At 49.0% G+C, this 24,942-nt stretch overlaps 1 protein-coding gene across 5 annotated transcripts in view; it reads left to right on the top strand.

The window, feature by feature from the left end:
- The first annotated feature begins 4,158 nt into the window (after positions 1–4,158).
- LDAH (lipid droplet associated hydrolase) overlaps positions 4,159–24,942 on the top strand; it is a 150,406-nt gene continuing 129,622 nt past the window's right edge. For 2 of the 5 annotated variants that reach the window (XM_029071997.2, XM_029071991.2), the window contains exons 1-2: positions 4,159–4,239; positions 22,741–22,902. In XM_029071997.2, coding sequence (XP_028927830.1) covers positions 4,206–4,239; positions 22,741–22,902 — 196 coding nt within the window. In that variant the 5' untranslated portion in view covers positions 4,159–4,205. Of the gene's footprint in view, positions 4,240–6,635; positions 6,788–7,229; positions 7,363–22,071; positions 22,184–22,740; positions 22,903–24,942 lie in introns of those variants that run through there. The other 3 variants (XM_039913039.1, XM_029071994.1, XM_029071995.1) reach the window with 3 other exon arrangements.

Below are 24,942 nucleotides of genomic sequence, written 5' to 3'. Positions count from 1 at the left end.
TAAATGCTTGGGGTAGATACAATGTACATGTGTGTAAATGTATTTATTTGTATTGATGTCTGTCTCCCCTCCAGCCCCCCCCAGACTGTAAGCTCACTGTGGTCAGGGAATGTCACTATTATCGCATTATACTTTCGCAAGCATTTACTACAGTGCTCTACGGGCAGTGAGTGCTCAATAAATACGATCGAGTGAGTGGATGAATGAATATAAGATGATTAGGTTGGACCCAGTCTTGTCCTACTTGGAACTCTCTAAGAAGGAACTGGAGAGAACGGGGCAAAACTCTCTCCCCTTTATTCTTTTCTTCCCACCTTTCTCTTTCCAGACCCTTGTCTCTGGTCCCATCTAAATGATCGAATTTTTGGTCTCCTCATTCGGTCACAGAAAAATCCCATCTCAGGAAGGAAACCTTCCCATATGAAGTAAGGATTCCTCAGCTTCAAAACCTCCCTGTCTACGAATGGTTTTGCCTCAGAGGTCACAAAGTCCGAAGAGCAGGTTCTTCTGTTTTTTTCCTTTCTCCAGACAGAACCTTCCAGCATCTCATCCTAATGCTAATCATCTCTTTTTAAAGCTTTCTAGAGAAGACTCCACTCCCCCAGTTTAGTGTTTGACAACAAGAAATGTTAAAAAAGACTTACCTACAAGGAATCTGAAAGGTTCACGCTGCAGCCGAAGACCATTTCCTCCTTTTCTCCCCTGAGTGGAGGGCGGGCAAGCTAATGATTAAATTGCCTTCCACCTATCTCCCTTCCAGGCTGAATAATTTCCAATTCTTCAAGTCTTCAAATAAAAGTATAATGAAGAAAAAAATAAGATACCCCCCGCCCCCACCGAAAAGAAACCCCCCCACAAATCATCGGTTAGCACAGTTATGTAGAATATCTGATGATTCAGTGTAGTATTTAGGGAACTTGTAGCGGAAAAATCACAGGCTTGTTTCACGTTCAACTTGGTCCGCTCTGTGCTCAGGAAAACAAGGGTATATCTTGAGAAAAAATGTAGATTTTGAAAGAGGATGGATATGGGGGAGATGGAGAATATGAAAACCCCACAAACATTTTATGTCCCTCTGCTTGGATCTGTGACCTCCGGGCATTTCAGACTCACCCCGACTCAACCCCACAACAGTTATATCCATATCTCTAAATTATACATGAGAAATTATTCATTTATATTAATGTCTGTCACCACCTCTGGACTGCAAGCTCACTGTGGGCAGGGAATGTGTCTGCCAATTCTACTGTACTGCACTCTCCCAAGTGGTTAGTACAGTGCTCTGCACAGAGTAAGCGCTTAATAAATACCACTGACTGATTGCTAGAAACCCACCAAACAACATCAGGGCATTTCTGAAGTGGAGGCACGGACAACCTGCTCTCGGCTGTATACCGTCTGGTTACTTGGTATCCACCCCGAGCTCAGCCCCACAGCATTTAAGTACCCCGATCTCACCCGGGTCGCTGCCGACCCCTAGCCCCCGTCCTGCCTCTGGCCTGGAACAGTCCTCCCTCCTCTAATCTGACAGATAACCACCATTCCCCGTTTCAAAGCCTTATTAAAAGGCACATTTCCTCCAAGGGGCCTTCCCTAAGCCGCACTTTTCCTCATCTCCCACTCCCTTCCACGTCACCCTGACTTGATCCCATTGCTCTTTCCCTCCTCCCAGTCCCAAAGCACTTACGTGAGAAGCAGCGTGGCTCAGTGGAAAGAGCACGGGCTTGAGAGGCAGAGGTCATGGGTTCGAATCCCAGCTCTGCCACTTGGCAGCTGTGTGACTGTGGGCAAGTCACTTAACTTCTCTGGGCCTCAGTTACCTCATCTGTACAATGGGGATTAAGACTGTGAGCCTCATGTGGGAAAACCTGATTACCCGGTATACCCCAGTGCTTAGAACAGTGCTCTGCCCATAGTAATTTTTAATTAGTAATTTAAAATCTGTAATTTTATTTATCCCTCTGATCTTCCCCCCTCCCTTGACTGTAACTTGACTTGTACTCAAGCCTGTCTCTCCCTCCCTAGACTGAGTTTACTGTGGGCAGGGAATGTCACTGCTTATCTTGTATTCTACTTTCCCAAGTGTTTAATACAGTTGTCCGTACACAGGAAGTGCTCAATAAATACAACTGGATGAATATCTTTATTTTATTCATTTATATTCATATTTGTCTCCCCCTCTAGAGGCAAATGTCTACTGACTCTGTGGTTCTCTCCCAAGCCCTCAGAACAGTGCTCTGCACACAGTAAGCGCTCAATAAATCCAATGTATCGATTGGTACCTGTCATTCGTTCATAGTTATTGAGCACTTATTGTGTGCAGAGCACTGTACTAAGCGCTTGGGAAAGTACCACACAACAATAAACAGTGCCATTCCCTGCCCACGAGCTTCCAGGCCCGGCTCTGCCGCTCGTCTGCTGTGTGACCTTGCGTAAGTCGTTTCACTTCTCTGGGCCTCAGTTACTTTATCTGTAAAATGGGGAATGAGACTGTGAGCCCCATGTGGGACAGGGGCCGTGTCCGACCCGAACTGCTTGTATCCACCCCACCGCTTAGTAAAGTGCCTGGCACTTAGTAAGCGCTTAACAAATACCATAATTATGATTATTATTACTATCATGTGGGACAGGGACTGAGTTCAACCTGATTACCTCGAATCTACCTCAGCCCTTAGAACAGTGTCTGGCACATAGCAAGCACTCAACAAATACCATCATTATTATCATCATCATTATTTTTATTATTACTTGGGGGGAGACAGACCAGTACAAATAAATAAAATTAGAGATACGTACGCTAGTGCTGTGAGGCTGGGTGGGCTGTTGGGGTATGCAGTGTGCTGTAAGTCGGTCAATCGTATTTACTGAGCGCTTACTCTGCTTAGAGCACTGTACTAAGCGCTTGGGAGAGGACAACATAACAATGAACAGATACATGTATTTCCTTGCCCACAGGAGACTGGAGTGTTCTCTGTAGAAGGCTTACGGGGGGCACAGAAATGAGCATTTTGGTGACAATATTCACCTAAAAGGGGGCTGGGGATGGGGGTGGCGGTTATGCCTGGAGGACCAGAGCTCATTCAGTCGTATTTATTGAGCGCTTACTGTGTGCAGAGCACTGTCCTAAGTGCTTGGGAAGTATAACTCACCAAGAAAGAGAGACAATCCCTGCCCACAACGGGCTCACAGTCTAGAAGGAATGCAGGAACGTGCCTGCTGTCACGTTGTAATAATGTTGGTATTTATTAAGCGCTTACTATGTGCAGAGCACTGTTCTAAGCGGCTCTTAGTACGGTGTTCTGCACGCCATAAGCACTCAATAAGCGTGGCTCGGTGGAAAGAGCACGGGTTTAGGAGTCAGGGGCTCTAATCCCGGCTCTGCCACCTATCAGCTAAGTGACTTTGGGCGGGTCACCTCACTTCTCTGTGCCTCAGTTCCCTCATCTGTCAAATGGGGATGAAGACTGGGAGCCCCACGTGGGACAAGCTGATCGCCTTGTATCCCTCCCAGCGCTTAGAACAGTGTTTTGCACATCGTTTTGCACATTATTATTACTAAGCACTTGGGAAGTATAATTCACCAAGAAAGAGAGACAATCCCTGCCCACAACGGGCTCACAGTCTAGAAAGAATGCAGGAACATGCCTGCTGCTATGTTGTACTCTCCCAGGCGGTTAGTACACAGGGGAATCAGGTTGTCCCACGTGGGGCTCACAGTCTTAACCCCCATTTTCCAGATGAGGGAACTGAGGCCCAGAGAAGTGAAGTGGCAGAGCTGGGATTCGAACTCATGAGCCCTGACTCCAAAGCCCGTGCTCTTTCCACTGCGCCACGCTGCTTCTTGTACTCTCCCAGGCGCTTAGTACAGTGTCCTGCACGCCGTAAAGGCTCAATAAACAGGACTGGATGGATGGATGGATGGATGGATGGATGGATGGATGGATGGATGGATGGATGGATGGATGGATGGATGGATGGATGGATGGATGGATGGATGGATGGATGGATGGATGGATGGATGGATGGATGAATGAATGAATGGCGGGCGGGCGCTGGCCTCGGTCCCCGTTGGCCCCGCCCACCGCGGCCCTCAGGGCCGCGCCAGGACGCATGCGCCAGGCCGCCGCTCCTGCGCATGCGCCAGGCCGCCGCTCCGGCGCCAGGCCGCTGCTCCTGCGCATGCGCGCCCTCCGAGCCCCGTAGCGATGGCGGCCGTGGCGTCCCGCGGGCCCAGCCAAGGTAGGTGGGACTCCCCCGACAGGGGTTTGTGCTTCTTTTTCGTTCCTCCCGGGCGCCGCAGGAGGACGAGGAGCCTCCCTCCCTCCTTTCGTTCATCCCTCCCTCCCGCCCCTCCACGCCGCCCCCTCTATTCCGCTGCCCCCTCTGAGCTGTCAAATGGTCCCGGGGGGCGATGGCCGCCGCCGCCCTCTGCGCATGCGCCCCCCGCCGCCCTCTGCGCATGCGCCCCCCCGCCGGGGTTGGAGCCGCTGTCAGTAATAACGTTGGTATTTGTGAAGCGCTTACTACGTGCCGAGCACTGTTTTAAACGCTGGGGGAGATACAGGGTTATCAGGTCGTCCCACGTGAGGCTCCCAGTCTTCATCCCCATTTTACAGATGAGGGAACCGAGGTCCAGAGAAGTGACTTGCCCACAGTCACACAGCTAAGTGGCAGAGCCGGGATTCGAACCCATGACCTCGGACTCCCAAGCCCGGGCTCTTTCCACTGAGCCACGCTGTAATGATAATAATGTTGGTATTTGTTAGGCGCTTTCTATGTGCCGACCACTGTTCTAAGCGCTGGGGGAGACGCGAGGTAAATTCATTCATTTATTCAATAGTATTTATTGAGCGCTTACTGTGTGCAGAGCACCGTACTAAGCGCTTGGAATGAACAAGTCAGCAGCAGATAGAGACAGTCCCTGCCCATTGACGGCCTTACGGTCTAATCGGGGGAGACGGACGGACAAGAACAGTAGCAATAAATAGAATCATAATGTTGGTATTTGTTGAGCGCTTCCTACGTGCCGAGCACTGTTCTAAGCGCCGGGGGAGCTCCAGGGTCATCAGGTTGTCCCACGTGAGGCTCACAGTCTTCATCCCCATATTACAGATGAGGTCCCTGAGGCCCAGAGAAGTGAAGTGACTTGCCCCAGGTCGCCCAGCAGACGAGTGGCGGAAGGGGGATTCGAACCCATGACCTCCGGCTCCCAAGCCCGTGCTCTTTCCACTGAGCCCCGCTGCTTCTAATAATGTTGGTATTTGTTAAGCGCTTCCTATGTGCCGAGCACCGTTCTAAGCGCTGGGGGACACACGAGGTAAATTCATTCATTCAATAGTATTTATTGAGCACTTACTATGTGCAGAGCATTGTACTAAACGCTTGGAATGGACAGATGGGCAACAGAGACGGTCCCTGCCCTTTGACGGGCTCACAGTCTAATCGGGGGAGACGGACGGACAGAAACAGTAGCAATAAATAGAATCAAGGGGATGGACGTCTCATTAAAACAGAAGCGTTAGATAGAATCAGGTAGTCCAACGTAGGGCTCACAGCCTTCATCCCCATTTGACGGGGAGGTAACTGGGGCCCAGAGGAGTGAAGTGACTTGCCCCAGGTCACCCAGCAGATGAGTGGGGGAAGGGGGATCAGAACCCACGACCTCTGGCTCCCAAGCTCGGGCTCGCTCCACTGAGCCACGCTGCTTATGATGGTATCTGTTAAGCGCCTACTATGTCCCGGACCCTGTTCTAAGCGCTGGGGTGGATACAAGCCGATCGGGTCGGACGCAGCCCCTGCCCCACGTGGGGCTCCCAGTCTCCATCCCCATTTTCCAGACGAGGGAACTGAGGCCCAGAGAGGTGAAGTGACTTGGCCAAGGTCACACAGCAGACGAGTGGCAGGGCCGGGAACCCTCGACCTGCGGACTCCCAGGCCCGTCTTCTGTCCTCTGCCCCCTGCTGCTTCCCCCTCAATCAGTCGACCAGTTGCTGCTGTTGATTGATCCCTTGCTTATGTGCAAAGCGCTCGGAAGAGCCCAGTGCACCAATTAATAATAATGACGTTGGTATTTAAGTACTTACTATATGCAGAACACCGTTCTAAGCGCTGGGGTAGATACAGGGTCATCAGTTTGTCCCCTGGGAGGCTCACAGTTAATCCCCATTTTACAGATGAGGTACCTGAGGCACAGGGGCGTGAAGTGACTCGCCCACAGTCACACAGCTGGCAGGTGGCCGAGCCGGGATTCGAACCCATGACCTCTGACTCCCAAGCCCGGGCCGTTTCCACCGAGCCACGCCGCTTCAGTCCCCTGCGCCCCCAGCGTAGTGGACCTCCCGAGGCCGGGACCCCCAGGCCCGGCGAGGCCGGCCGGGGCCCGCGCCCTTAGAACCAGGGCTGACGTCGGCCTAATCCCGGCCCCACCACGCACGCGTCCGCAGGATGACCTTGGCCAAGTCACTTCTCATCTCTGGACCTCGGTTACTTCATCTGACGAATGGGGATCGAAGGTGGGACGGGGACCGTGTCCAACCCGACTTGCTCGTATCCACTCTGACACCTAGTACGGCATTTGGAACGTAGTAAGCGCTTAACGAACGCCGTCATTATCGTTATTCTTTTCCGCTTTCCAGGAGGCAGCCCCAGTGGATAGGTAACTCTCACCCTGATCCTCCGGGTCATCTCTGCGACTGAGGAAGAGAAGACGGAGGCCAAAGGAGGAACAGAGGAATCTCGAAAGGAGAACCGACATTTATAGCAAAGGACTATTTACCCTTGATATCAAGTACTTAATCGATATCTTCATCTTTGGCGGAAGTAACGTGGCCCGATGGATAGAGCACAGGCCTGGGAGGTGGAAGGACCTGGCTTCTGATCCTGCCTCTGCCACCTGTCTGCCGGGTGACCTTGGGCAATTGACTTAACTCTCCTGTGCCTCAGTTTCCTCGTCTTGAACACGGAAATTAAGACTCTGAGCCCCACGTGGGACGGGAACTGCATTCAACCTAACTAGCTTGTAGTAATAATAATAATGATCATTGTTAAGCGCTTCCTGTGTTCCAAGCACGGTTCCAAACTCCAGGGTAGATACGCGTTGATCAGGTTGGACGCGGTTCCCGTCTCACAAGGGGCTCACCGTCTTAATCCCCATTTTACAGATGAGGGGACTGAGGCCCAGAGAAGTGAAGTGAATTGCCCAAGGTCACCCAAGAGACAAGTGGCAGAGCGGGGATTAGAATCCAGGTCCTTCTCACTCCCAGACCCGTGCTCAGTCCACTAGGCCATGCGTGATGATAATGTTGGCGGTTAGGAGAATGGTCACTTTCCTAATAAACTTTTCAGCTTGATGATACTGTGGAGGTGGGTCGGACAAAAACTCACCATCGGCCTTAAAGCCGTCCGTCACCGTACCCCCTTCTGTCTCACCTCGCTCCTCTCCTTCTACAACCCAGCGCGCACACTCCGCTCTTTTAGTGCCAACCTTCTCACTGGGCCTCCGTCTCGCCCGCCTCACCCCTGACCCCCAACCCGGGCCCTCCCTCTTCAAATCCGACAATTCCTCTCCCCCTCTTCAAAGCCTTACGAAGGCCCATCTCCTCCGAGAGGCCTTCCCAGACTCAGCCCCCCTTTTCCTCCTCTCCCACTCCCTTCTGCGTCACCCCGACTGGCCCCCTCCCTCTCAGCCCCACGGCACTTAAGTCCATAGCTGTCATTTTATTTATTTGATCTCTGCCCCCTCCCCATACTGTAAGCTCGTTGTGGGCAGGGAGTGTCACCGTTTATTGTTCCGTCGTACTTTCCCAGGTGCTCTGCACACACTAAGCTTTCAGTAAATGCGATCGAATGAAAGAATTGTGAAACCCGAAGCATCGGGATGATGTAACAGATGGGAGAGGGAACTGAAGAAACTTTGAGGTTGCACACTTGGGGGAATGGAGGTGGGGTTGTTACCGTCACGTCTCAAGGGCCTTGACCTGTGAGATAACCTCATGGTTACGTGAACTTGAGAGTTATTGCACGGATCTGAAAGACTGCCTATCATTCTATGGTGTCATCTTTAGACTGTGTATTGCTAATTGCTAATCAGTGTCGCTAATCAGCCAGTGGTATTTATTGAGTGCTTATCATGTGCAGGGCGCCAGAGTGAGAGCGTCCAATATAGCAGCCTTGGTAGACCCCTTCTCTCCCCATAAGAAGCTCGCAGTCTAGAGGGGAAGGCAGTCATTATGGGAAAGTGGATAGTGCACGGGCCTGGAAGAGAGAAGGCCCTGGGTTCTAATCCCCTCTTCCCCACTTGCCTGCCGTGTGACGCCGGGCAGGTCACTTCCCGTCTCCGGGCCTTGTTTGTAAAATGGGGATTAAGACTGTGAGCCCCATATGGGACGTGGACGGCGTCCAACCTGATTAACTTGCATTTACCCCAGCACTTAGTAAGCGCTTAAATACCATCAAAAGAAATTATGGATATGTACATAGGTCCTGTGGGGCCGAGGTTGGGGTGAATAAAGGGTGTAAATCCCAATGCAAGAGCGACACAGAAGGGAGGGTAAGTAGGGGAAATGAGAGCTCGGTCGGGGAAAGCCTCTGCCCCGGGGATGTGATTTTAATAAGGGGCTGAAGGCGGAACGAGGGGTGGTCTGTCGAAGGAGGACGAGAAGCGAGTTTCAGGCCGGAGGCGGGACGTGGGCAAGGGGTCAGTGGCGAGGCAGTGAGTGGGTTGGCGTTAGAGAAGCAAAGTGAATGTGCTGGGTTGTAATAGGAAATTAGCAAGATAAGATTATTATTATTACTACTAATAATAATGATGATGGTATTTGTTAAGCGCTTACTATGTGCCAGGCACTGTAGATACAAAGGTACTCAGGTTGTCCCACGCGGGGCTCACAGTCTTCATCACCATTTTACAGATGAGGCAACCGAGGCGCAGAAGTTAAGCGACTTGCCCAAAGTCACACGGCAGACAAGTGACGGAGCCGGGATTAGAACCCACATCCTCCGACTCTCAAGCCTCGCTGCTTTAGGTGGGGGAAAGGTGATTGAGTGCTTTAAAGCCAACGGAAAGGAGTTTCTGTCTGAGGCGGATGTACCGATGTACTGGGCGCACGGTAGCCGTTGAATAAGTATCACACTGAGTGATTAACTTGAGGGTTTCTTCTAAAGGGAGTTTGGATGCTCCTGTGGTTTTGTTTGGAAATTTTCAGGAGCCGCTGGGTGAGTTTGAGAAAGGGAGCAGTAGATAGAAAGATAGGGAAAACAATAGCAATGAGAGGTGATTTTCAAAGTTATTTATGAGGAGAATAAGGAGGACAAAATGGAGCTTGGAAATATTGGCCAGACCAAGAATCCCACAGGGGGCATTTAGAGATAAAAGTTGAAAAAGGAAATGAAAAGTTTTCTTTAAAGGCCAAAAGAATTTGGGGGCTGAGGCTTGGGCCAGCTAATAAGCATTTAACCAATTCCGTTATTATTATAAAACACATTATTAGGGGCCAAGCATCGTGCTAAGCTCTGAGGGAGATACAGCTCAGATGTAGCCCTTGTCCAACCTGGGGTTTACAGTCTAAGGGGGAGGGGGAGTGGGTATTTAATCTGCATTTTGCAGATGAGGAAGCAGGCACAGAGAAGTTAAGTGATCTGCCTAAGGTCACACATCCGGACAAGCGGCAGAGCTGGGATTAGAACCCAGGTCCCCCGTCTCCCCCCGGCCCGGGGCTCTCGTATAACCGGGGTTTGGGGAGGCCCTCGAAGTAGATCTTTAAGATGCGTACGGAGCCATTGAGGAATCGGGGAGAATGTATCAACTCCGGAATTAAAAAGTGGGAAAGGTGATTCATTAAAATGTATTAGAAAAGATTGTTTGCCTCTCTTTGTTTGTGGTATTTGTTCACTCATATTTATGGAGCACTTACTGTGTGCACAGCACTCTACTAAGTGGTTGGAAAGTACAGTTCAGCAACAGATAGAGACAGTCCCTACCCAACAGCCGGCTCAGAGTCTATCTGTTAAGCGTTTACTGTCTGCCGGGCACTGTAGTAAACTCTTTCCTAATCCACTGCACTTTAATAATCATGGTGTTTGCTAAGTGCTTACTGTGTGGTAAGCACTTTACTGAGCCCGGGGGTAGATTCAAGATGATCAGGGCGGACGTAGTCCCTGCCCAGATGAGCCTCACGGTCTAAGAGGAGGGAGTAGGATTCAATCTCCGTTTTACAGATGAGGAGACTGAGGCCCGGAGAAGTTGTCACCCAAGGTCACCCAGCAGACAGATGGCAGAGCCGGGAGTAGAATTTAGGGCCTCTGCCTCCCAGGCCTGTGTTCTTTCTACTTGGCAAAGCTACTTCTCAGATTTGATCTTAAATTTCAAATCTGCTATCATCCTCGGTTTTTTGGAGGATAAATAGTGAAAACTGAAAAATGTCGTTCCCTTGAAATACAGTTGATGATGATGGCATTTGTTAAGCCCTTATTATATGCCGAGCACTGTTCTAAGCACTGGGGAAGATACAAGGTCATCAGGTTGTCCCATGGGGGGCTCGCAGTCTTAATCCCCATTTTACAGAGGAGGTAATTGAGGCACAGAGGAAGTGAAGTGACATGCCCAAGTTATGAACTGAGGATCGTATCGTTGATACAGCAGCAGAGTACACCAGTGAGAGATATGTATTTTCACAACTGTATATATTTTCACTATCCTATTTATTTTGGTAATGAGGTGTACATCACCTTGATTCTGTTTATTGCTATTGTTTTAATGGGATGTTCATCCCCTTGATTCTATTTATTGCCATCGTTTTCGTCTGTCCGTCTCCCCCGATGAGACCGTAAGCCCGTCAAAGGGCAGGGACCGTCTCCATCTGTTACCGATTTGTATATTCCAAGCGCTTTAGTACAGTGCTCTGCACGTCGTAAGCGCTCAATAAATACTCTTGAATGAATGAATGATTGAGATCCCAGAATATCATTTGGCAGAGTGTATTGAGTGCTTACAGTGTGCCGGACACTGTCTTAAGCACTAACTTTACTAAGCGAATACTACTGTAGGTAACCTTTGTATTATCATTCTCCTGAAATCTATTCCCGTCCGAGATCCTGTTGCGGCGAAACGGCCCGATTGGCATTTAGACCTTTAATCAATCAGTTGTACGGACTGAGTGCTTACCGTGTGCGCGGAGGCCTGTACCAAGCGCTAGGGCGCGTACAGCACAGGGCAGTTGCTGGACATGTTCCCTTCCCACAAGGAACTTTTTCACCAGCTCAGAACCTTGGCGTTATCCTCTATCGACCTCTCTCATTAAACCCACATAGTCGGTTAGTAAATCCTGTCGGTTCCACCTTCGTAACACTGCTAAAATCTACCCTTTCCCCTCGGTCCAAACGGCTACCCGGTTAATCTCAGGACTGATCCTGTCCGGCCTCGATGACCGCATCCTCCTCCTGGCCGATCTCCCCTGCCTTCTGTCTCTCCCCACTCCACTCCCTACTTCACTCTGCTGCCCAGGTCGTTTATTCTAAAGAAACGTTCGGCCACATCCATCGGAGACTCCTTACCGTCGGCCTTAAAGCGCTCAAGTCACCTTGGCCCCCTCCTCCCTTACCTCGCTGCTTTCCTACCACGACCCAGCCTGCGCCCTTTGCTCCTCTGAATGCCGGTCTACTCACTGTACCGCGATCTCCTTTATCTCGCTGCCGACCTCTCGCCCGTATTCTGCCTCTGGCCTGGAACGGCCTCCCTCTTCATATAAAAATAGTAATAATAACGATGGCGTTTGTTAAGCACTTACTGTGTGCAAAACACCTTTCTAAGTGCCGGGGGGGGAGGGGGCTACAAGGTGATCAGGTCGTCCTCCGTGGGGCCTGCGGTCTTGATCCCCATTTTCCAGATGAGGTCACGGAGGCACAGAGAAGTGAAGTGACTTGCCCCAAATGACACAGCTGACAAGTGACGGAGCTGGGATTCGAACCCATGACCTCTGACCCCCAAGCCCGGGCTCTTTCCACTGAGCCACGCTGCCTCTGACAGACGATCACTCTCCCCACCTTCAAAGCCTTATCGAAGTGCCATCTCCTCCAAGAGGCCTTCCCTGACTACACCCTCCTCTCCTCTTCTCCCTCTCGCTTCCGCATCACCGTTGCATTTGAATTTGCACTCTTTATTCGCCCTCCTTCAGCCCCATAGCACTCACGCACATATCCATGATTTATTTATATTAATGCCTGTCTCCCCCTCCGGACTGTAAACTCGTTGTGGGCGGGGACGTTTCTACCAACTCCGTTATCTTATGCTCTCGCAGGCACTTAATACTGCGCTCCGCACACAGTAAGCACTCTAAATATGATTGATGATTTTACAGTCTTCAGGGAGAGGTTTAATCTGCTCGCGCCCTGTGAGCAGTGCTCCAGCGCTTAGTACAGTGCTGGGCACACAGTAAGCGCTTAAATATCATTATTATTATTTGTCAAACCCTCACATTTTAGTGTAACCTCTCCAGTTCTTAGTTTAAGCCGTGTAAAGTTCACCAAAGCTTGTTGTCTTCATTTAGAAATGAAATACCGCAGTGACATTTTTGGGTGTCCCTTTTAAAGGAGAAAAAATGTAATTATAATAATAATGACGGTACTTAAGTGCTTACTGTGTGCCAAGCACTGTTCTAAGCACCGGGGTAGATAGAAGGTCATCAGGTTGTCCCACGTGGGGCTCACAGTCGTAATCCCCATTTCACAGACGAGGTAGCTGAAGCACAGGGAGGCTAAGTGACTTGCCCAAGATCACACGGTTGACAAGTGGCAGAGCCGGGACTGTGCTTTAAAAATAAATACGAAAGTTAAATATCGTTTACCTCTCCGATTAGATTTTGGAAAACAATCTGATTTGTGTATTGCCGTTACGGATCGCGAAGTCCAACTTACTCCGTGAACTCTCGTGACCTCCTTTAAATACCTAGGAGGAAATATGCCCGTAGAGTCGCTGTGGATCGGAAATGATTTGACGGCATTTGATGATGATGACGCCAAAAATAAATTTTAAAGTTCTTAAAAATACATCTTAAAGTCGCTGTTGTTTTTATTGTTGAAAACGATGTCCAGTATGCCCGCAACAGCAAACCTTTTGCCGAACGGGGGTTTTCTTCCCTGCGTGTGCGTTCGTATAATTAGCATCGCTAATCATGAGTTAATATTTTTATATTTATCAAGAATGAATGGAACCACTTCATTCAAAACCATACACATATGCTTGAAATTATATCGGTTCCCTAAATAAGATAAAAAGGGGGAAGGTCAAATTTTGCCTTACCTAAACATTTCAGTGGCTCCGTTTTTCCTGGCTAGAATATCAGTTCAAGATTGTCAGGTAAATAAAAATAATTTTTCCCTATCCGTTTCTCTGCATAACAGTGCAGAAGCAGCCCCCTGCCGGGGAGGGACTCTCTTGACAGAGATTTGTGAACACCAGGTGGAAAGAGGATAAGTATTCTCTGAGAAAACCTTTCTGGTGGAATTGTCTGTCGTTGCAAGTGGCCGCTCTTCGGGGGCAGGGATCACGTCTAACCTCCCTATGGTATGAACTCTCCCTTGTGCTCTCTACAGTGCTCTGCACACGGTGAGCACTCGATAAATACCATCGATCGGTCGATTGAACCCTCCCTACTTTACGCCTTCCATTGCTGTAATTAACAGTAGTGTTTGCATTTATTGAGCACTGTGTGCAGACCAGTGTGCAAAGTGCTGGGGAAAAATACACAGGTGGGAATTTTGTCTTTTTTTTTTTAGGGTATTTAAGCGCTTCACTATGTGCCAGGCACCGTACTAGGTGCTGGGGTGGATACAAGCAGATCGGGTGGGACACAGTCCCCGTCCCACGTGGGGCTCACAGTCTCAATCCCCATTTCACAGATGAGGTAACTGAGGCCCCAGAAGAGTGAAGTGACTTGGCCGAGGTCACCCAGCAGACGGGCGGCGGAGCTGCAGTTAGACCCTCTGCTTCTCCCATATTAGACACAGCCCCTGTCCCTCGGCGGAGCGAGGGGGAGACTCGCAATCCAAACGTATAAATTGGAGAGAGCGCTGGAAACAGACACATCTGGAGTGATGGAACAGTAAAGGAGCATAAAACACAAGGACAGGTACACCGAGTAACATCCCAAATCAGTAGAGTGTTGTGCCTAGTGAAGAATTCCACGCTCCTCGTGGAATGAAATGTTTTCCCCAACCCCCTTTTTCTCAGTTTCAAGCTAAAAAGTAGCTAGGATATGAATCAGTTGGTGCTTCCCAATTTAAAGGGGTGATGTTCCATTCACCACCATTCCCCCGTCATACACATTTCTGGGAGAGAATGAACCGCTTCAGGCATGAGCTCGTTTACGGGCAGGGGATGCGTCTGTTCATTAATTCCGTTGTGTTGCACTCTCCCAAATGTTTACTGAACTGGACTCTTAGGTATTTGATTTGATTTTTCACCTTTCTAAAAATCATATTCGTATATATTCCCCTCTTGTTACAGTGATTAGTTGTCTTAGGTTCGTGATTTCTGTGGGGTATATACTTTTCCCAATCTGGATATGTACCTACTCTCCCTCTAGACTTTAAGCTCCACGTGGGCAGGAAATGTCGGTTACATTGTTATCGCTGCTCCCTGGAAAGAACCCGGGCTTCGGAGTCAGAGGTCATGGGTTCGACTCCCGGCTCTGCCGCTTGTCATCTGTGTGACTGTGGGCGAGTCACTTAACTTCTCTCTGCCTCAGTTCCCTCATCTGTAAAATGGGGATTAACTGTGAGCCTCACGTGGGACGACCTGATTACCCTGTATCCCCCCCCGGCGCTTAGAACAGTGCTCTGTACGTAGTAAGTGCTTAACAAATACCAACATTATTATTATTATTATACGGTACTCTCCCGAGCACTTACTACAGTGCTCTGCACACAGTAAGCACTCGATAAATACGACTTGTTGATCTGTCGATGGGGTAATAAATCCAAAGTTTTCCAGCCAAATGGAAACTCGAGATGGTTTGGCAATCTGCAGTCTTACCTAGGTGCAGTCACCGCCACCTACAGTTTCTTAGGTTGGTGTCCATATCTTTGCAACTTTTGCTGTTCAAAGTAGAGAAAAACAAAATTGTTGAGAAAAATCAAAACTTCCCACCCAGAAAGATCAGACCAGCTCCTAAGAGAGAAGAATCGTTTCATGCTACTGAGGGGACTGCAAAATCTCCCCCCTCCATTAAACACCCTTCCCCCCACATCACACACGTTTGCTGGGAGAGAATAAACTGCTTCGGACATAAACTGGTTATGGGCCGGGAACGTATCTGTTAATTCTGTTGTGTCGTACTCTCCCAAGCACTTAGTACAATGTTCACGTGGTATGTGGTCCATAAATCCCACTGATTGATATATTGAGCCGCACCGGCAGCCGTTCCTCTCCTTCACCCTTTCACCCCGATCCACCACCCTTCTATCTCCTCCCCTGCTCTACCCACTGATCTTTAGCACAGTTGATTGTGTAACTATTGACGGTACAAGTAGACTAACAGAAAGGATAAAGCCCTTGAGGTTAGTGGAATACATGAAGATCGGTTAAATCTGTCTCCCCTCTAGACGGCCCTTATGTTGTCCTCTATACATTATTTTTATTCGTGTTTGTCTCCCTCTCTAGAATGTAAGCTTTTCATGGGCAGGGAAAGTGTCCACCAACTCAGTATTGTAGTCCCCCGAGTGCTCTGCACACAGTAACTGCTCCATAAATAATCATGATATTTGTTAAGCACTTACTGCGTGCCAAACACTGTTCTGAGCACTGGGGGAGACGCGAGGTCATCAGGTTGTCCCACGCGGAGCTCACAGTTTTAATCCCCATTTTATAGATGAGGTAACCGAGGCACAGCGATGGGAAGTGACTTGCCCAAAGTCACACAGGCGGCGGAGCCGGTGTTAGAACCCACGACCTCCGACTCCCAAGCCTGGGCTCTTTCCACTGAGCCACTCTGCTTCTCACTCACTTCTCAATCCCCCATACCATTGATGGATCGATTTAATGATCATTCCATCTTCAGTGAGATGTGGATTGGGCTCTTTTGAGGGAAATGATCTGGGTAGCAGATTGAAGTGGGGACTGCAGTGGGGAGAGACAGGAGGCAAAGAGGCGGGTGCAGTCGTCGAGACGGGATAGAATAAGTACTTGGATCAACGAGGTAGGAGTTGCGATTGGAGAGAAGATTGCAGATTTCAGCGATGTTTAGGGAGAACGAACAGGATTCGATGACGGATTGAATGAGTAGGTTAAATGAGGCAGATAAGTTGAAGATCATGTCATGAATTACTGGCGTGGGAGACGGAGTGATGGGGAAGTCAGGTGGAAGACAGGATTTGGGTGGGAAGATGAGGAGTTCTGTTTTGGATGCGTTGAGTTTAAGGTGTCCTTTCCACATCCAGGTAAAGATGTCCTTTCAGAGAGGTCAGGGAGGGCGATAGAGATTTGGGAATCATCCACGTAGAGGTGGTATTTGAAGCCGTGGGAGCCGATGAGTCCTCCAAGGGAGTGGGTGTGGATGGACGATAGAAAGGGACCCAGGACTGAGCCTTGAGGCACTCCCACTATTAATAATAATAACGGTATTTAAGTGCTTATTACGTGCGAAGCATTGGACTAAGCTCTGGACGCTATAGTAAGCGGTGGAACGGGTGGGAAGCAGAGGAGTAGCCCGTGAAAGAGACTGAGAAGGAGCAGCCAGAGAGAGAGCCAGAAGACGGCGATAATCAGTGTAGCCGAGGGTAGATAATATTTCCAGGAGGAGGGGGTGGCCCGTAGTGTCGGAGGCAGCCGAGAGGTCGAGGAGAATTAGGATGGAGGAGAGGGCGATGGATTTGGCAAGAAGGCAATCATTTGCGACTGTTGAGAGGGCGGTGTCCTGTGGCGTGAAGGGGGCAGGAGCCCGATCGTAGCGGGTCAAGGAGGGAAATGGAGGAGCGGAAGGGGAGGCGTTAGGTATGGACACGTTGCTGGAGGAGTTTGGAGAGGAATGGCAGGAAGGAGATGGGGTGATAAGTGGAGGGAGCCGTGGGATTAAGGGAGGGTTTGGGGTTTTTTTTTAAGAAGAGGAGACATGACTATGTTGGAAAACAGGGGAAGAAGCTACTGGAGAATGAACAAGTGAAGATGGAGGTCAGGAAGAGAAGGAGAGAGCGGGCGAGTGTTTTGACAAGGTGCGAAAGGATGGGGCCAGATGCGCAGGTGGAGAGGGGAGATTTTGAAAGGAGGTTTGAGACCTCCTCTTGACTTACTGCTGGGAAAGATGGGAGAATCGGACAGGGCAGGAGGAGGGAAGGACTGGAGAAAAGCAGGGGAGATGTTAGGGAGATCACGCCCCTAAGTTTCTCCTTTCTCAATAAAGAATGTGGCCGGGTCATCAGGGGCAAGAGAGCGTGTGTGGTGGGGAGGGGACGGCGGGGACTTCGAGGGAGTTAAACGTCTGAAACACCTGGTGAGGGCAGTGGGCGTGGGGGTCAGTGAGGAGGGAGAAGCCATTTTGCCTGGCAGAGGAGAGGGCAGAGTTAAAGCAGGAGAGGAGGAACTTGAGTTGGATGAGGTCCATCATTTCCACCAGCAGCACTCCACCGCTCACGCAAAGAGCAAAGGAAATGAGGGCAGGGAATGTGTCTCTCATATTTTTGTATCGTTCGCTCCCAGACGCATAGTTCAGTGCTCTGCATTCAGGAAGTGCTCAATAAATACGATTGACTGTCCCGTGGTGGTGATCCAGAGTGGGAGTTAGCGGTACGAGATTGGCTAAGGAATAGGGGGGTGAGTGTGTTGGTAGAAAGGAGAGTGTCGAAAGCATCAATCTGTGCCTCAGGAGATCTCTGCACACTCATCTGTTCCCTTTCAGTACTTGATATTCACCCCATCCTCTGCCCCACATCACTCATATACGTAGCCGTATTCCCTGCCATTTCTCCTATCTGTAATTTATTTCAATATCTGGCTCCTACGAGACCACGAGCTCTTCATGGGCAGGCTTTGTGTCTATCAACTCCATTGTATTATATTTTCCCGAGGTCCACTCTGCACACCGTAAGCACTCAGTAGTCTAGAGAAGCAGCGTGGCTCGGTGGGAAGAGCCCGGGCTGGGGAGTCAGAGGTCGTGGGTTCTAATCCCGGCTCTGCCACTTGGCCGCTGTGTGACTGTGGGCAAGTCACTTCACTTCTCTGTGCCTCACTTACCTCACCTGTAAAATGGGGACGAAGACCGTGAGCCCCTCGTGGGACAGTCTCGTCGCCTGTATCTCCCCCAGCGCTTAGAACAGTGCTCTGCACATAGTAAGTGCTTAACAGATACAAATACCAACATTATTATAATTACCATAGATTGAGTGAAATTCGTCACACTCACTGGCCCTTTTTTAAAAAAGAAAGTCAACTCTATCGTGGTAACTTCAAGGCCGCCTAAGTCCCTGCGCTATCAAGCAGTGGTATTTCGTGAGTGCTTGCTGTGTGCAGAGCACTGTACTAAGCGCTTGGGGGAGGGTAAAGTGCAACAGAATTCGCGGACGCGTTCCCTGTCCATAATGAGTATCTTACCCGTCCTGAACCGGTCTGCAACTCCGGTGCTGTAGCTGGCCCGGGCCTGGAGGGCTAGCAGCGTGGCGCAGTGGAAAGAGCCCGGGCTTGGGAGTCAGAGGTCACGGGTTCGAATTCCAGCTCTTCCACTTGTCAGCTGAGTGACTGTGGGCGAGTCACTTCACGCCCCTGTGCCTCAGTGACCTCATCTGTCAAATGGGGATTAACCGTGAGCCTCACGTGGGACAACCTGATTACTCTGTATCTACCCCAGCGCTTAGAACAGTGCTCTGCACGTAGTAAGCGCTTAACGAATACCAACGTTATTATTATCACTATTAATAAATCATTTCTGTGGTGGTAACAAAGCATATTGGTAGAATTATCTCTAGTGAGGTCGCAATTTTGGCAAATCAACATTAGGCGATAGATAAGTGAGGCGGCATTCGAACGAAGCACAGATTGTCACCTTTTGGTTCTAAACTTTTGCCGAACAAATGCACCTGGTGTCTTTTTGGGGATTGACATTTGGGGGCTGGTTTTAGCAGGCCTCAATTTATCTTGATGACATTTAAACTGAAAACATTCAATAGCATAATAAGATGTTTCTGACTGATGCTTCAGGTGTTCCAGGAGATGTTACTCATTTTTGTTTTCTCAAGAGCTTCTTGATGGCAAGTCACGAAGGCTCCTCCCTAAGTAGAGAATTGTTTTTTTATCCCATCATCTCTTTGAGTGAACTTTGTCGTATCCCAGATAGTCAGTCCCTCTTACATGTTTTTGATGCCCTGTCACGTACTGTTTTCTCTGTTCCGTTCCACTTCCCAAAGATCCAGGTAAAATTGGATCATAAGGTAAATAAATTTCAAATTTTTTCATTTACATGAATGAAATTTCAGTTGCATTGCGAATAAATGTATTCAGTCAAAACCATTGATATTTAAATGATTTTTCCCTCTTGCAGATTGTGAATTCATGGTTTCAAAGATGGAACTTTATTCTGACTTAGCTGAGTAAAGTACTGAAAATATAAAATATGTATCCTTGGATTGGAACATCAGGTTGCTCCAAATTTTAGTAATGAAAATTTGTTGATAGTGATCTATAATGATCTGTTAACCTCAGCGGGTACAAAATGAATCCATGCTGATTGGCTGGGAAGGAAGTCCACAGTACATTCTTTTGGTTTTTATTGCTGTTCCAGAGATACCTGAGGCATTTAGTTCTTAGTGACTCAGAAGTTCCGCGCGCTCTTCTGTAAACATTCGTTTTACTGACTGGTGTTCAACCATCTGTATCCGTAAGAGTTCTTTTTTTGAATTATTTTGAAATGAAATTCTGACTTTAGTAAGGGGCCAGTTCAATTTTTGTGGGAGTACCAGAGCTGTTGGATAGAAGACAGTAGAAAAACACATCCGTCCAGAAGCATTTAAGATGGAATAAATGGTCACGGGAAGCGGGGTGGCCTGGGAGTCAGAGGACCTGGGTTCTAATCTCGACTCCACCACTCGTCTGCTGTGTAATCACGGGCAAGTCCCTTCGCTTCTCTCTGCCTCAGTTACCTCGTCTGTAAAATGGGGATTACGACTGTCAGCGGCCGATGGGACAGGAACTCTGGCCTACCGGATTATCTTTTGTCACCTCCAGTACTTAGTACAGTCCCTGGCACATAGAAAGGGCTTACCGAATGCCATTTTAAAATAATTTTTTTTTATAAAATAATTTGGCAAGTAAACGCAGATATGATTTCCCCATCATTTTATTTTGTAATCACAATTATGAATGTTCTCTGTTGGGCTGTTAATCCCACCCCCCACAATGAAACTCTCCTTCGCAGCCACTTCTCAAGAGGAGATCTCCCACCTACTCTCAAAAATCTCTTCCACTTTTCCCGTGCCTCACACCCCGTCCCTTTTCACCCTCTTAAGACAGGGAGTTGATCAGATGTGATAACCTGCTGCGCCGAATTGTATTTCCCAAGCGCTCAGGACGGTACTCTGCACACAGTAAGCGCTCAATAAATGCGATTGAATGAGTGAATGAACCTTGCCTGTAGCCTCTGACATCCAGAGGGCCAGAGTTTGGAAGTTAGAAGTCGTGGGTTCTAATCCCGGCTCCGCCACTTGTCAGCTGTGTGACTTTGGGCAAGTCACTTAACTTCTCTGTGCCTCGGTTACCTCATCTGTAAAATGGGGATTAAGACTGCGAGCCCCTCGGGGCCCAGCCTGATCACCTGGTGTCGCCCCCAGCGCTTAGAACAGTGCTTCACACATGGTAAGCGCTTAACAAATACCATAATCGTCATTACCCTCGGTATCCAGAAGAGACTCCAGACCGTTGGCTTTAAAGGCACTCAGCTCTCTCCCTGCTAATTATCTACCGTCTTCTGCCGCTTTCCCCCAGTTCCGTCTGAACCTCGCAAGCTGAGCTACTCACCGTGCCTTGTTCTCGTATCTCCCACTTATAAACTCTCGCTTATGGCCTTTCCCCTACCTGGAGCTCTGTCCCTCTTCAAATCTGCCAAACCGCAGCTTTCCTTATCATCCAGGTCCTGCTGAAATCATATTTCCTCTAGACTGAGAGCTCGGGGGCAGGAACCGCGTCTGCCAATTCTGTTCTATTGTACTTCCCTAAACGCTTAGTAAAATGCTCTGCGCACAGTAAGCACTCAGTACTGTAGATGATGTTTCCTCCATAAACCTTCCCTGATTAATTTCCCTTACCGCTAGATTATAAACTTGCAACTCCCACTTGAACACTTTTTAATGGTATTCGTTAAGAACTTGCTACGTGCCAGGCACTGTAATAAGCCCTGGGGTAGATCCAACATAATCAGTTTGGACCCAGTCCGTGTCCTCCTTGGGGCTCACAGTCTTAGGCCCCATTTTATGGATGAGGAAACTGAGGCATAGGAAAGTTCAGCGACTCGCCTCAGGTCCCGACAAGCAGAAAAGTAGCCGAGCTGGAATCAGAGCCCAGGTCCTTCCGATTCCCAGACCCGTTTTCTTTCCACAAGGCCACGCTTTACCGACGATGGTCTTTTATACGCGTCTCGTCTTACGCCGTCGGGTCATTTAGTTTAACCGTAGCGACACCGCGGACGCATCTCTCCCAGAAGGCCCCGCTCCCCATCGGCGGTCGTTCTGGTAGTGGATCCGGAGAGTTTTCTTGGTAAAAATCCAGAAGTGGTTTACCGTTGCGGTAAACCTGAGTGTCCACCCTCGACTCTCCCGTGCCGCTGCTGCCCGGCACAGGGGAGTTTTGACTCGTATCCGATGGCCTTCCACTCGCTGGCCACTGGCCAAGCTAGGAATGGAATGGACAGGCCTCTGCTTGACTCTCCCTCCCATAGCCAAGACTGGGAGAGGACTGGAAACTCTCCAGGTGCAATCCTGAGAGGGGATACTCATCCTACCGGTAGCATGTCTACACAGATCGACCTACGTAGTGCACTTATCGAGCACCGATTCGTACACATATCCACTTCTCTTTCTCCTACTTAAAACTTATTTCAGCGGCAGGGTCCCCTGTAGACTGTGAGCTTTTTGAGGAGAGATATCACGTCTACTGACTCCGTTGTACTTTCCCAAACACTTACTACAGTGTCCTGCGCAGAGTCCACACTCAGTAAGTATTACTGATTGAAAAAGACACTATTTTTGCCCTCGGGAAGCATACAGCCTCCCTACAATATATTCTTTCCTCTCTCCTAATTATACTGGTATTCATTTCCTTACAATTCTGTAATATATTTATCTATGTATGTTAATGTCCGTCTTCCCCTTTAAACCGTAAGCTCAGCTGGGTGACTTTGGGCAAGTCACTTAACTTCTCGGTGCCTCAGTTCCCTCATCTGTAAAATGGGGATGAAGACTGGGAGCCTCACGCCGGACAACCTGATTACCTTGTATCTACCCCAGCGCTTAGAACAGTGCTCGGCACATAGTAAGCGCTTAAACACCGACGTTACTATTGTCATTAAGCTCGGTGTGGGCAGGGAATGTTTAGTGCGATATTGTACTCTCCCAAGTGCTTGGTATAATGCTTTGCACATAGTAAGCACTCAATAAATATGAATGAATGAATGAATTCAAAATGTATTTCTTTTGATGTATGTTTGTGTAGAATGCGCGATCAATTGCGTTCCACTTACCTTTTGCAATGTTGCTTTGTTCCTTACTTAGAAATGGACGTGGATATTACACAGAAAGAAGAAATTCCTGTACACGGTGAATTTATCACCTGCTGTGGAGTGGTAACTCAGGTTCTCAAATGTGGGCCCTGGACCGAATTGAGCTCTAACGAAAATAACGGCAACCCCCAACTCCTAATTCTTATTATCACTGGTAAGTTCTTCACGTTTCCATCCTAACCTACCTTCTGGGGATAGCTTTGGACATTAAAAAAAAAAAAAAGGATCGTCGTTATTATCCGTGGGGTTTAAGCGCTTACTCCGTGCCGAGCACTGTGCTAAGATTCCAAAGAATCAGGGGAAGGGTTGGACGATCCAGAAATGACGTTGGCCCTGGTGAGGGCAGGTGGCGGGGGTAGGATCGGGAGCAGGAGGGTTGGCGGGGCAGGTTGGAGAAGGGGCTAAGGTAGGAGAGGAGCAGGATGGTAATAGAATTTGTGATGAGAAAGGGGAAAGACAGGGAAGTAGCCAGCCGAGTAGCAGCGTGGCTCAGTGGAAAGAGCTCGGGCTTGGGAGCCAGAGGTCATGGGTTTGAATCCCGACTCTGCCACTTGTCAGCTGTGGACTGTGGGCAAGTCACTTCACTTCTCTGGGCCTCAGTTACCTCATCTGCAAAATGGGGATGAAGACTGTGAGCCTCACGTGGGACAACCCGATTACCCTGTATCTACCCTAGCGCGTAGAACAGTGCTCTGCACGTAGTAAGCGCTTAACAAATACCAACATCATTATTATTATTATTATTACTCACTGGGTGGAGAACCCTATACTGAGCTCTGTGAGAGAATGCACAGGTGGGAATTAGATTAGAGGGGCCTCCTTTCAGAACATTTTAATAACGATGGCGATGATGTTTACTGAGCACTTACTAGGTGCCAACCGCTTCATTAAGCACCGGGGTAGATACAAGGCCATCAGATCAGTCACGGATCCTGTCCCAAATGGCGTACATGATTTCAGAGAGAGGGAGAGCAGGAATCTTATCCCCATTTTAAAGATATGGAAACTGAGGCCCAGAGACGCTCAGGGTTGCACAGTAAACCAGTGACGGAGCTGGGGTAAGAACCCAAATTTATGCTTCGAACACTGGCCTGGCTCCCGCCCCATTCCTCTACCGGATAGAGCACGGACCTGGGACTCAGGATATGGGTTCTAATCCCGGCTCCACCACTTGTCTGCCCCGTGACCGTGGTCAAGTCACTTCACTCCTTTGGGCCTCAGAGAAGACCCATCTGTACAATGGGGATTGAGACTCTGAGCCCCACGTGGGACTGAGTCCAACTCGATTTGCTTGTATCTACCCCAGGGCTTAGTACAGTGCCTCACGCAAAGTAAGTATTTAACAAAAACCGTCATTATTATTATTATTATTATTATCTCCCACTGTAGCTATTGCTCCTAAAATTCCACCTGCTCCAGTAACCTTCCCCTGTAGTTTCAAAACCCCACGTATCAACCCAAAAGCCACCCAAGCCGTTATGATTTTACACCCAACCTCAGTAACGGTGGTACGTATGTATAGTCAATTGTTCGATCGTCTGTTCTGCTTAATTCTGATATTCCACCGTGCCATATTTCTTCGACACCTACTTTTCACCGTTCTTCGTATTGCTCCTGAGGCAGCGTGGCACAGTGGGTAGAGCACGGACCTGGGAGTCAGAATGTCATGGGTTCTAATCCTGGCTCTGCCTCTTGTCTGCTGTGTGACCTTGGGCAAGTCACTTCTCTGGGCCTCAGTTTTCTCACCTGTAAAATGGGGATTGAGGCGGTGAGTTCCACATGGGACAGGGACTGTGTCCCACCTGAGTTGCTGGTATTCACCCCAGCGCTTAGTTCAGTGCCTGGCACAGAGCAAGTGCTTAACAGAAACCGTAATAATACCTTTATGTCTTCTAGGTGGGTCTCACCCTGTCAGAGAACATCCTTTGCCTTTGAGGAAATTTCCCAAGCACTTAAGCACAGTCTGTCGTACTTTACTAGGTACTAAGTAAAGATGCTCAGTAAATAAGTACCAAGATGCTCAGGAAACATCACCTATTTTGCTACCACTCTTCTCCTTCCCGCGTCCCTACCCGTGCTCTGAAAACTCTCCCTTTGTCTCTGTCGCTCTCTCCTGTCCCTTTCTCAGCCAGACTCTCCCCAGGAATTCTGGCTGTGCCCGTCTCTTCTTCTTGCCCCTCAGTTATCCCAGTCA

This window comes from Ornithorhynchus anatinus, chromosome 9 (assembly GCF_004115215.2).
Source record: "Ornithorhynchus anatinus isolate Pmale09 chromosome 9, mOrnAna1.pri.v4, whole genome shotgun sequence".
NCBI lineage: Eukaryota > Metazoa > Chordata > Mammalia > Monotremata > Ornithorhynchidae > Ornithorhynchus > Ornithorhynchus anatinus.
This window is presented reverse-complemented; position numbering and strand designations above follow the sequence as displayed.